We start from the raw sequence: 13,889 nt of genomic DNA, 5'->3' as shown, positions 1-13,889 counted from the left end.
AAAACTGACTGCTTTCAGCTGCTCTGAAGTCAGACTACCGACAGATCTTTATAAATCTTAACATTGCGTGCGTTGATAGTTATAACAAAAATAGCAATTTTTGGCATATTAATAAAAAATAATTCTGGTAATATTTATTAATGGTAAGTAACCTTTAAATAGAATAAACTATGATACATAAACAAATGTAACGTAAAAGGAAAGTAATCTAACCTATCTCCTGCAATTCTAAAACTGAACTGCCAAAAAAATATTGTACTACTCAAGGTTTAGAGTTTATTTATATTAGATTTAAGTATTGAATAAATGTAATTATTTGAACATTATGATATATTTATAAAATCGGTTTTTAAAACTGTAAAATATATCAATAGGATAATAATATATTGTTTTTTTCAGAAATAATTGTTTAAAATGTCTACTCGCCATATGAGAAAACTTTTAGGAAGTACAGCTCTTCCACCTCCTGATGAAAGTGATGACGATGACTTTGTTCCTTTATATGCTAAAAAACAAGGTGGAACTTATGCTGCTGTAAGTATGAAAGGCAGTGTTATTTTTTAAAAGAATGATATAATCTTCCATGAGCAAACATATTCAGGTCTTGGGATCACATAACTGCATTGTTATCAAACTGATTATTTTCTCAAAAATAATATATATTGGTAGGTAATTTAATATTGTTATCCTTTAAAACTAATGCTGAACTAAAATTATTAACATATTAGCTTTTTTTAGAATAATTACTACCTTTGTTTTAGCTTGAGTTAGATTCAGCACCAGATCCTGAAGTAGAAGAGAAAATGATTGAGACTGAAGAACCAGAATGTCTTAGTGTAGATAAAAAGAAGAAAAGAAACAACAGAAAAAATAAAAAAGGAAAATCGAATACATTTGATGTAAAGTATTATTTGTTTATATTTTATACCACTCATATATTAACTATTCAGTAATGTATTTATAGCATACACTGCCCCATTATACACAATTATAACATTGGTTAACCATTAAGTTGACTCATACACTTTCCATACATTTGCACTGTATATAAATATATTAACTAAATGCTGGATTATCTAAGATTAGTTTATGTATATAACTTTATATGTATATGACTTTTTAGCTGGAAGATAAAATATAGTATTCTGCATTTATCTCTGCTGATTTTTGAAGTAACAATCTTTTTTATTTGAAACAGCTTGTACAAACCTCTTTTTCTTACAAACCTTTTAAAATTTTCAGTTGGATGAAATAGACAAGTCAGTTAGGGAAGTAAATGCACTACTTGGTGAACCAAAACCACAACAAGAATCACAAAAAAAAGACAAGAGATTGGAGGAAGAGAATATGTTGTTTTCTGTGCAGCAAAAAAATTTAGATTCTAACAATGAAATGGTCCGGATTTTTGGGCCCGAAGATGATGAAGATGAAATTAGGTAATTTTTTTCAGGTATAGTGGTTTATTGTCTTAAAACTTGTCATGCAAGTGATCTATAAGTATTCGAGAATTAAAATTAATAAATTAGCTAAGCTATTGCAGCTCTATTTTGAACAAAATACTCTCTCGATTGCTGATATTATGAGTCTAGCAAGTCTAATAGTTGCATGAAATTTCAGACGACAAAGACTACGAAAAATGAAATACCAGAAAAATATTGTGACCCAGAATATGTATGCCTTTACCAAACACGGTGAGTTTGATATTTACAACCAACACAAATATCATTTTAGATAGGTCTAACCAAATTTATCAAATCATTATAATTAATTAATCAGTACAATTATACTGCCAATTGGCAGAGTATAGAAATTCTAGAAAAAGCATAGACAATTTAAAAAACCAAATTAGGATTTTATCAATTTGACATATACTGTTTTAAATGTTTTTTGCACAGAATAGAAACTAAATTGTTCAGGATATTTCCGTGTCCTTTACACACTACTTATATTAGGTGAAAATTTAATTTTTTATTTAACAATTGTCAGTAATGGTACTTATCTTTGCTCACATGATGGTTTTTAAAATAAATTATGATTTAAGGATTCTTCAGACTTAGCTCCAGCTTGGTTATTGTGGGTATCTGTAGTAAAATTTCTTATATTATTATATTAACTTACTAAATTTATTAGGTGTTTGGCCTATGTTGTAGAAGAAATAATGACCATTACGGATACGGATACGATACGGGCATCTAACAATAAGTCACACTTGTGTACGCACTACTACATATCTGCGCGCAAGGACACATACGCACGGAACGAACGAGTCCAGATTTTGTTCTATGCGAGTGTCGATAAAAAGATGTTGATGTAAACTGTCGATAAAATGTTTTAATGAAATGAAATTTGTAATGAGACTGTTTATCTTTAAATAATCAATATTTTAAATTAATAAATAATATGTATAATGATTACAAAGCTTATTCCAGTTTGTAATTTTTCATTATTATTTTTATTATCGTGTATGCGATACCATATACATATAGTGATTTACCTGCCTTGTGTTAGGGGGATACCAATGTTACCGACAACCGAAAAATTCATTAATTTAATTGAATACTGCAGTACTTTAAGTAATGTAATATTTACTTCCAGGTTTATCGATGTCAATAAATAACTCTGATAAGGATGTCACATATTTTGTGTTTGACCACAATAAGGAATATAGAACTTTACACCAAGTGTTCTTAGATACAATTAAAGCGTATGTACTACTTATATATATATATATATATATATAAATAATGCAAAATATATTGCTAAGCGCAAAACTCTAAGACGGCTGGACCAATTCGAGCATTTGTTTCTATCCGTTGAATTCTGAAGGTTTTTATGGAGAGAGAAAAAATGTGTTTATTTAGAACTTAGGTGTTTATTTCGGAAAAGCAAACAGTCTCAATGGGGTTGCATAGTAAAATATCCGATACGTTGGTATGTAGCTACTAAAAAGGTAGACTAATTAAAAATATTAAGGCAGCTTGTGGTAATTAAAAAATATATAAATCATAACATTATTTTAATCAAAGATCAAGAAATCTGTTTTCTTCGGTTCAGATTAATCCAGGATTCGATTGCTACATATATATATATATATATATTATCATATTAAATATATGTAAAATGTTAAATCGATATTCAATCAAGTCGCTAAAGTTCCGTCAGTGATCGAAACGTTGAACGTGTTTCCTAAAGGTTCCTAGGCCACAAGACTAACGTAACCTAACTTTACCATTTACAATAAAGCAAAACACGGAATATCTAAGCACTCAGTTCTTCATCATCACACCAAAATAACAATAACAAATGATATAATCATGGCGGGGTCTTGTTTTACATTGTTAATCGTTGTAATTAAACGTTTTCGACGCTGCTTTATTTAAATCAAAATGCTAGCGACTTGATTGAATATCGTCTTTTATCAACTGTCTAGAGATTCAATTAACTCTCTCATTTAACTACTTTACTGCGACATGTATAATGCGTGATTATTAAAAATATTAAACACACTATTTATCAGACATATTTTAATTTGCAGTGCACAGACGGTCGGAGGAATGGCACAAGTAGATTTTTTGTTTAATGAAATGCACGTGGAAGCATTGTTGGAGGTAAATTTATATACACATTGGGGCTTAGAATTGGGATTTGATTCACGGCGAAACAAATTTTTTTCGTGTCATAGATTTTTTATCACATTATGTAAATTACACTTGGAGATTTTTAATTAAATCGTCTTTTGAAAGTATAATTGATATTGCCAAAAGGTGTCTGAAGTGTCTATACTAAAACTTATCAAAATACCACTTATATTTTTGACCATTCGATGTTAATTAACTAGTTTTGTACTGTAGCAGTTCATATAATTGTTGGAACAATTATAAAGATTCATATACTTTATCTTATAAATTGTGTTTGTACACAATTATTAATATGTAAAGTGATTTTTTCTTACGGTTCATACGAACTCGGCAAGCGGCCACAGATTACATACAATTTTAAATGCCATAGATACTATAGATTTGCTGATGGAAACTTGACATTTGACTCCTAATTTAAACATTGATTTCTGTGATCATTTTTTTTAATAGTCTGTGTAGGCAATACGTCATTTAATTTAATTTTAATTATAGAATTCATTGTAGAAGCTCGCTATACAAAAAAAAATACGATACAGATAAATTCAAGGTTTTGATAATTTGTATGTTTAATTATAGATAGCGGACAGATATTTTATGGTAGAGGAAAATACAAGAGCGAATGAAATTATAGAGCAGACCATAGCATATATGCAATTTGTTGCACATCCGTGCTTTTCTCTTACTGGGGTGAGTGGTTTATTTGCTCTATTTAAATATACTAATTTCTACAAAAATATTTCGTAATATAGATATAAACTTAGTTTAGCGTTTAGAAAGAGTTATTATATTGCAATGGTATTTATAAAGCGGTTACTATGACTAGTCAAAACTTACAATATACGTATTGACTTTTATACTTATTATAAGTACAATTCTATATATTGATGTCATCAGCTTTTGCCTCCGAAATAAGTGAACGAAGACCAACGAGAACCTTTTCCGATCGTGAGCTACCATTTGCCAATTGAGCACTTGGAGCTCGAATTCCTTCTTCAGGACTTGGAAAGGAGCATTAATTTTAGATAAATACTCCGATTTTCTCCCATTCAAAATAATATGCCTTGCTTTACCAATAATGTTGGGTTAGCCTACCAATCCCTCAATCTTCTCTTTTCCTGGAGAATGGAGAATCCATTTTCCCTCTTCGTCGAGCCAGAATCTTCCGCAGAACTTTTATTTCAGCTACAGATACCGACAAACTTCTTGAGCATTAAACAAGGGAGTGGGGGTGCCGCCGCGCTCCAGCGCCCCCTAGTGATACCTAAAAGTCGCTTCTGCGTAGGCAAGGACATTTGTTCAAGATGTTTGCCGGTATCTATATCAATAATTTCACCTCATCGACGGATTTATTTATATTCGAAAATATATGTATAATATATGTCATAAAGCTCGTAAATTAACAGTCGTCAGTTTATAACTGTTAATACTTGTGGCTCATTCGATTTGCCAATATTACTAGATCTACAAACTAACAGACTATTCGATAGTCTGTAGTCATAGTCTTCAGTCATTATTATTTATGTCGGAGCAAAGGCGTTAATGTCATGTTGTCATTATAACTTCATAACATAAAAGTCAAATTAGTTCAAAACTTTTAGTACTAGTGGTTTATTTTTTTTGTTAATATAAATATTTGTCAGTACAAATTAACGCTAATTAAATTTAACTATTGCTCCAACATATATATGTCGGAGGAAGCCATTCAACGAGTTGCTTGTTGATTGTACAATAACACATTAAATTCTCTTTATCATTTAAACACGTTGCATTAATCTTAATTTAACTTAATACGAGATTTTACGATATTATAAAACCTAAAACATTTCTGTTAACAAATTAGTGATTTTAGTTAAAATTAGTTACGTTTTTCTAATTTATAAGATTGTAATCGTTATTAAACAAACGACCAATGAGAGCAGAGCATTTTGCTCGAGTGTGGTCGAAGCGCCATCTATATATAGGCCAGTCCGTTGGTTGTTACGGGGCCTTTTTGAAGTGGAGACGGATCGAGTTGGATCCCTGAGTTTTTGTCGCTAGATTGGTGCATTGAACTCACTGCTCGGTCTTAAAACTTATAATTTATTATTAAATAACTACCATAAAATATCAGTGTATCATCAGTGTAAATAAAATATTGTGAAAACTATAATCGTCGTGTTCTGTGCTCGCGCTTTACCCTCATGACGCCCACCAAATCTGCAACCACTGTTGACGACGTCACTGGGGAAGGTGTTTCTCCGACATATATATATTTGTTTTTCTATTAGTAGGCGATAAAGCTGTCGCCATTGTATATAGTTAAATAAATAAAAACACTTTTATACGTCGTAGAAAACCTACAGATGATACCTAACCTACAGATAGACAAATGTAATTTTAATTTTTAAGTTTATTAATTATTTTGTTGAAAACTAAAAGAAAGTTTGAAAGTCGAAGATTTACAATTGAATTAAATTAATCTGTAATTTTTTTTACTCATCATGTTGCCGATCAGAAAATGATCACATACACCGTGTATATACACAGTGTAATAATGCTTGCTATCTCATTTTCTCCCACGTTAAATCCTATGAACTTATGTGTCTGTCTTTTTTCGTTCGTTTACGTTTTACCTTCAAATCACAACGACGCTAAAAGGTTTCTATAACATACTTTCATACTTTCAGCGAAGGAGCCGTCTAGAGTACAGGTACCTGGAAAACCGGGCTTTCCACGTGGCCCTGTTAAAATTCGCTCACCTGTTATCGAATCGCGCCTGTCACAGAACGGCGTTGGAGGTCGTTAAAGCCCTCCTAAATTTGGACCCCAACGACCCGTTAGCCGTTATCTTCATTATCGACACGTTTGCATTAAGATCACGGGAGCATAAATGGTTATACGACTCGGTCGATTATTGGAACCGGAATCGGGATGGAGAGTTCATGTTCAATCTTCAGTATTCGCAGGCGATGTGTTGTTATCATCTTTCGAAGGCGAAGAATAGGAAAGGTAAATATTGAGTTAAGCATTTTCTGTTTTACTGATACAAGATAATAATTGTGTGTATTGGTAGTGTGTGGGAGTTTTATTTTTTATAAGTCATCTTATATATATGTAGCGTCAGGCCCCGACATTGTTAAGATAACAAAAACAAAGAATTCTCCCAATAACTTGATTTATTCCAATTTCAGTCTCTTAATTCAATACGATTTCAATAAACAAAGTCAATAGGTAAATATTTCGAAGGCTACTCGGTAATTACGTAACGTGTGCACCGGGCAATGGACGATGAACGACTGCCTGAGTTGTGCGCGCGCGCTGCTTTATATTGGTTCTGTATTGGGGATCGAGTGACACATCGTACGATCGTTCGACTAATCGCCCGTTGCACGTTGTTTTACAAAACATTGGTAGTGGCGCCATCAGTTTTACAAAACATTGATAGTGGCGCCATCAGTTTTACAAAACATTGATAGTGGCGCCATCAGTTTTACAAAACATTGGTAGTGGCGCCATCAGTTTTACAAAACATTGATAGTGGCGCCATCAGTTTTACAAAACATTGATAGTGGCGCCATCAGTTTTACAAAACATTGATAGTGGCGCCATCAGTTTTACAAAACATTGATAGTGGCGCCATCAGTTTTACAAAACATTGATAGTGGCGCCATCAGTTTTACAAAACATTGATAGTGGCGCCATCAGTTTTACAAAACATTGATAGTGGCGCCATCAGTTTTACAAAACATTGATAGTGGCGCCATCAGTTTTACAAAACATTGATAGTGGCGCCATCAGTTTTACAAAACATTGGTAGTGGCGCCATCAGTTTTACAAAACACTGATAGTGGCGCCATCAGTTTTACAAAACATTGGTAGTGGCGCCATCAGTTTTACAAAACACTGATAGTGGCGCCATCAGTTTTACAAAACATTGATAGTGGCGCCATCAGTTTTACAAAACATTGGTAGTGGCGCCATCAGTTTTACAAAACATTGATAGTGGCGCCATCAGTTTTACAAAACATTGATAGTGGCGCCATCAGTTTTACAAAACATTGATAGTGGCGCCATCAGTTTTACAAAACATTGATAGTGGCGCCATCAGTTTTACAAAACATTGGTAGTGGCGCCATCAGTTTTACAAAACACTGATAGTGGCGCCGTCATATACATACTAGCTGACCCGACATACGTTGCCCTGAATGATACTATTAAACGATTAGGATATTAAACTTACAATATACATATTGACTTTTATACTTATTATGAGTACAATTCTATGTATTGATTATATATTCATTCGATATTCACTTGCCGGGCTGATGTGAATTCAAATCATCCAGGGCAAACCCCAAACGCATAAAAAAAATTGTAGTCGGTCTAGCCGTTTAAGAAGAGTTCAGTGATATACACACGTACATTAGAATTATATATATATATATATATGTAGCTCTATAACGTGACGCGTAATTTATATATATTAAGATTATAAAAGGAAGCAGATTCCACTGTTAAACAAAATGAACCAAACTGAAAACATAAGTCAATTAGGTACATTAATAGAAAGACAAAATTAAACATTAAACAAACAACAACTTAATATTTTAAACCTTACCCTCTTTGGTAAGGTGGACAATGTCTTCATAAATTGTATTGTGTTAAACCCGAAACGTACATACGTTCGTACGAGGCACGGTTCGTACATGGTTTCTCTCTCTCCCTCATATTAAGATATTATGAGAAGTTTTGTAACGTCAATTTGTACTCACTTTAATGTAAACTTCTGCCCGCTGATTCTAAGTGCGTATTTACTGTATATGCAATTTTGTTTCAATGTAATTCACGTAGGGCGTGGCGTTTACAAAAACTTGACAGTTAAAAGGAGGATTTAATCGTTAAGAGGGGATTTCGGAACTGGTAGTAAATTTCAATCTTCAATTTTTTTTATATTGACGCTCTAAGCTATACATAGTTACTTATATAAAACTTCTAAGGCCTTGGGGTAAAACTGGTTGTTGGCCTGACTTTGAGTGTTTGCAATTTGAAATATATTTATGAATATAATATTTCTGATTATCTGATATTAGTTGTTATCTGTTATTTTATGCATGTTACAAAATAATTTCGATGTATTATATTGTTACGAAGACGGGTCGACTTCAATGTTTCTAGATTTTTCCACTAGTTAGAGAACTTTTCAGCAGGCTGTAATATGATTTCTGACCGTTTCAGGAGAGGGTCAATCACATATTAGAAAATTGTAATTTCCATAATGTTACCCTAGTTTTCAGGAAGCTGAAACCTTTTTTCAGTCAGTTTCAGAACATGTGTAGTCGATTGGTGCAGTTTTCAGGCGTTTTCAGGCCTAGGTATACCCCTTTGATGAAGGAATATTCTAGACCAAACTTTCTAGGTGTGAGACAAGGACGAAATGATACGAGAGAGAGAGAGAGGAGATCAGAACTTTCTCGAAACTAGACTGAGCACTCTAGAACGCCGTACGACAAGGACGGAGCAATGTGCGAAAGAGACAAAGAGTGCGGACGTTCTAGAATTGTTCAATCGCTACTCAGTAGCAAGCCCGCCTAGAAAGTTCTCGAATATTGTTTAGAATTATTACCAGGGATATAAAAGCGAGCCGAAACGCGACTAGTCGCCTTTAGTTTGGAATGCGATAACACGAGAGGAACACCGAAGCAATAAAGTGAATACAAGTGATAAAGTACAGTGTGAAGTGTGCATAAGTGAAATAATTAGTGACTGTGTTTTTGTGTGTTATAAGTGCATTTCTGCAATTAAATTGTGCTCATAAATTCCTGATTGATTTTTCAAGAAATAAACCCTTGAAGAAATCTACGGCATTTTCTATCCGATCCCCTAGCTCGTAACAATATTAAGGTAAAAAGCAAAGACGCGGTCATACATACCGAAGAAATCCTTTAAATATATAAACAACAATTGAAGTATTTTTTTTATCTACTGGCCTTATTAAAATTATAAAATGTTAATTGAAGTTCCGATTTTGACTAAGAATTATTCATATTAATTAATTATTATGTAGCATGTATATGTTATGTTTTTTTATCGAAAGTTTACATCGACATCTTTTTATCGTTACTTACAATAAAACTGGTTTTGCTTGTTCCGTGCGTATGTGTGCGTGCGCGCAGGTAACCGGGTGGTCGTAGTCAGTGCGCTTGGTAGCTTGTAATTTGATGCATATATGTTCACTTATTTAATTGAATTGTAACAAAAAATAAAATAAAATTGATTCACTTAAAAATGGTGGTTAATTTAACGACCCCAGATTAGGTTTAAGGATGAACCTTTAATTAGTTGTAACTGTTTTCAGTAACACCTGAAGAAGCAAATAATAGATTACAGAAGACACTGTTAAGGTTCCCATATGTGCTTATAAAACTGATTGAGGCCTGCAACCAAGCCGTGGCCGAGGAGATACGTAAATGTAAATTCTTCAATGAATTCGCATCTCTCAGGTATTTTTGGTCGTATTTGTTGTTTTTTTTTTGTTATTATTATTTAATACTTTAGTTAAATTATGTAATATTCTTGTTTCCACGTTGGTACCATTTTTAGGTTGCCTGAAAGACAGTGTTAGAACTGCCTGTTATTAATCGTTTACTGGCAAAATCCTGCATAATTCAATTTTCACTTGCGATTTACAATAATTAAGCGATTAAATTGGGCTTCTGTAATTGAAACCTTCATAAATATGTTGCTAAAACCATCGCAGTTACACTCTTATTTATTCTACACATTTAAAGAAAACACTTTTTTATCGGAATGAAGCTATGTATTATTATAAACTTATAATTATTTTACATAATATTAAATTTTTCCGACGTTTCGCATGCTTTACAGCGTGCGTGGTCACGGTGACTGAAGACAAAAGGTGTTGAATGTCAAAGAGTATCAGAGCTGTTGAGCAAGTTGTGTTATCTGTATTTATTACCCCGAAGTTGGTATCGATTAAAAGATGACGGGTTTTTGCAAAAATAACGGTGTCTATTTTCGCGGATTGTTTGTCTTGGGGTTTTATTTTGTTAAATGTGTAAAAGCTATGTTAATTAAAGACAATACTTTATTCGACACATGTTAAGAAATGTTTAAAGGACTATGAAAGAAAGAAGTTAATAATTGGACGTGTTTTTTGTTTATATGCGTAAGCTAGATGTATGTATCGTACATATTGTTACGAAGACGGGTCGACTGCCATGTTTCTAGATTTTTCCACTAGTTAGAGAACTTTTCAGCAGGCTGTAATATGATTTCTGACCGTTTCAGGAGAGGGTCAATCACATATTAGGAAATTGTAATTTCCATAATGTTACCCTAGTTTTCAGGAAGCTGAAACCTTTTTTCAGTCAGTTTCAGAACATGTGTAGTAGAGTGGTGCAGTTTTCAGGAGACCCGTTTTCAGGCGTTTTCAGGCCTAGGTATACCCCTTTGATGAAGGAATATTCTAGACCGAACTTTCTAGGTGTGAGACAAGGACGAAATGATACGAGAGAGAGAGAAGATCAGAACTTTCTCGAAACTAGACTGAGCACTCTAGAACGCCGTACGACAAGGACGGAGCAACGTGCGAAAGAGATAAAGAGTGCGGACGTTCTAGAATTGTGCAATCGCTACTCAGTAGCAAGCCCGCCTAGAGAGATCTCGAATATTGTTTAGAATTATTCCCAGGGATATATAAGCGAGCCGAAACGCGACTAGTCGCCTTTAGTTTGGAATGCGATAACACGAGAGGAACACCGAAGCAATAAAGTGAATACAAGTGATAAAGTACAGTGTGAAGTGTGCATAAGTGAAGTAATTAGTGAGTGTGTTTTTGTGTGTTATTAGTGCATCTCTGCAATTAATTTGTGCTCATAAATTCCTCATTGCGTTTTCAAGAAATAAACCCTTGAATAAATCTACGGCATTTTCTATCCGATCCCCTAGCTCGTAACAATATGTATGTACTCAGAGAAACTTAATGTACAATATATTGTTTTTATTATTTGAGAACAAATCAAATTTTATAATTCTTTTTAGTTTTGTTTCAATTGCGCTTAGATATTTACCAGTGGTGACGTTAACTCTCCGCAACTCTTTTTTTAATCGCCAAGTTTTTGTTTTGTATTACACAACGTTTTTAAGGAGCGAGGAGTGTTAAAGGCTGATTACCTGATCAGGTTCTCGTGAACATCCGCAACTAGGGGATCCATCCGCGAATTCACTGAGGAGCGAGAGTCGCTGATGACAGCCGCATTCCGCCTCCCCTTGGTCGTATATATCACTGTGTCCCTAAGCGCGGCTAGCGTTGCCTGATACAATGTACAGTACGGAGCCAGTACATACTATTAAAAGGTTTAAAAATCTGTTTTCAGTACACCCCAGGCACTTAAGGATTTAATGAATTTATATATAAAATTCACTTGGGCACGCTGGAGAGAACAGCCCGTATTGGAATGGCTCACCGCTAACGCAATAGAAGTTATAGAAAAATTACAGAAAAACATTATTGATGAGGTATTTTATTTATTAATCTTTATTAGTCGTCTAGAATTTTAATATTTGTGGAATATACCGCATTAATTTTTATTTTTGTGGGCAACACTGAAAAATAAATAATTTTTAAGTTTGATAAACAGTATTTATAAATGATTTTATTATATTTATAAGGTTATATTTTTTTAGAAATCGACAATGGCAGACGTTCAAAACCGATCTCGGTTGTTCCAAAAATGGCCTGAAGAGATAATACGGCACTTATGTATTATCAAACCTATGTCTAATCTAATAGTAGAAGGGGTAAGTTTTATATCAATTAAAAATATATATTAACACATACACACAAATAGTACATATATATTTTTTAAATCATTCATAATTATTTAAAACGATTTATACATGAGACAATGCTTTAAGAATAACAATTGTTATGTTCCTATTAAAAATCGTTCTCTTCACGAATGTCACGGTATTTAAGATATACCATCAAATTATATTTGTATATGTCAATGTCATCAATGTATTAATGACAATGACAGCTTGAACAATACTCGAAATATATTTATTAATCTATATTTTTGTATTTAAGGCGGTTCCAGAAGTACCAACATATGCGCTTAGGACTAATCCCTGTCCTCCCAGTAACACAATCAATCGATATAATTATGCCCTGCAAAGACAAGGTAATATGGAGTTTTTTCAGGGTCTTCTGAGAACTATACGTCCAAATTTCGATAACGATGCGCAAAATTAATAATCTGTGGACTTTACTGGCAACATTAATACACGAATCGTACTCCGGCTGAAAGACTTGTATCCATCATAATAAATTTATAAAAAATCAATGCAGTTTTTGGCGGGAATTTTGTTATTGAATGATGTCCAAATATGTAATGTTTGAATTTTTCTTCCATGAAGTGATTCTCGCTGTCATAATAATTTATATTTTTTTAAATATATTGCTTCATTGTATGAAATAGCAGGATAATTTTGCTGATGGCTTCAATTAACCAGTCTTATGGTATGCTATCCAAATTTGTGATTTTAAATTGTTTTATAAAATAAATTAAAAGTTACTGTATTTCTTTTCATATTTATTTATTTTACAATAAAAATCTTAAAGTATTTACTATCTATAGTACTATAATTTATGGTTAAGGTAAAAAGCACGAATTAGTTCATCAGCAATCTGTTCTAAGGTACCTGCCTGTACCATAAATAATGGCTGAATGATCGATAACTATTTATTTCTCGTAAATTAAATTTGCGCCTTTAGTGCTATGTTATATATTGTGATTCAACGGGCTTTGTGGTATGCAACAGCATGAAGATTATATAAGGTGATTTATTCTAATAACTTCAGTTTCAATACATACAAAATAATGATTGTCACCAAATGTTTTACTTTCATTCTCATGGCATTATCATTTTCAAGAATTCACAAAATCGGAGGGCCATGTTGCCTCACATAGTTTGCTCACAAACATATAAAATCATTTTTATTCGACTAACATTATTTTGCTATTTTGTAAAACCAAACTCACTCATACCAAGCCAAATACAAACATTAATTCCAAATTTTGATTTAATAATAAAGACATAATAATTTGTTTAATATTTAATAATAACTAAGGGAAAAATAAACTTATGATGTGTTGTAAACTTGTATAAACAAGTAGCTTAAGAAACTTGTTATTTTTATATAATAAATAAATTGTTAAATATTTTTAGACATTTAATTTCTCAAACTGT

General features: G+C 32.7%; 1 protein-coding gene across 1 annotated transcript; it reads left to right on the top strand.

The window, feature by feature from the left end:
- Positions 1-3: 3 nt before the first annotated feature.
- Positions 4-13,768, top strand: LOC123711828 (transcription factor 25). Its single transcript, XM_045664654.1, has 13 exons — positions 4-143; positions 400-534; positions 762-899; positions 1,243-1,436; positions 1,618-1,691; positions 2,596-2,704; positions 3,536-3,608; positions 4,215-4,325; positions 6,305-6,626; positions 9,973-10,117; positions 12,014-12,155; positions 12,324-12,437; positions 12,727-13,768. The coding sequence occupies exons 2-13, from the start codon at positions 415-417 to the stop codon at positions 12,889-12,891; spliced, it is 1,707 nt and encodes a 568-aa protein (XP_045520610.1). The 5' UTR covers positions 4-143; positions 400-414; the 3' UTR covers positions 12,892-13,768.
- The last annotated feature ends 121 nt before the right edge of the window (positions 13,769-13,889 follow it).

Source organism: Pieris brassicae, chromosome 7 (genome assembly GCF_905147105.1).
Source record: "Pieris brassicae chromosome 7, ilPieBrab1.1, whole genome shotgun sequence".
Classification (NCBI taxonomy): domain Eukaryota; kingdom Metazoa; phylum Arthropoda; class Insecta; order Lepidoptera; family Pieridae; genus Pieris; species Pieris brassicae.
This window is presented reverse-complemented; position numbering and strand designations above follow the sequence as displayed.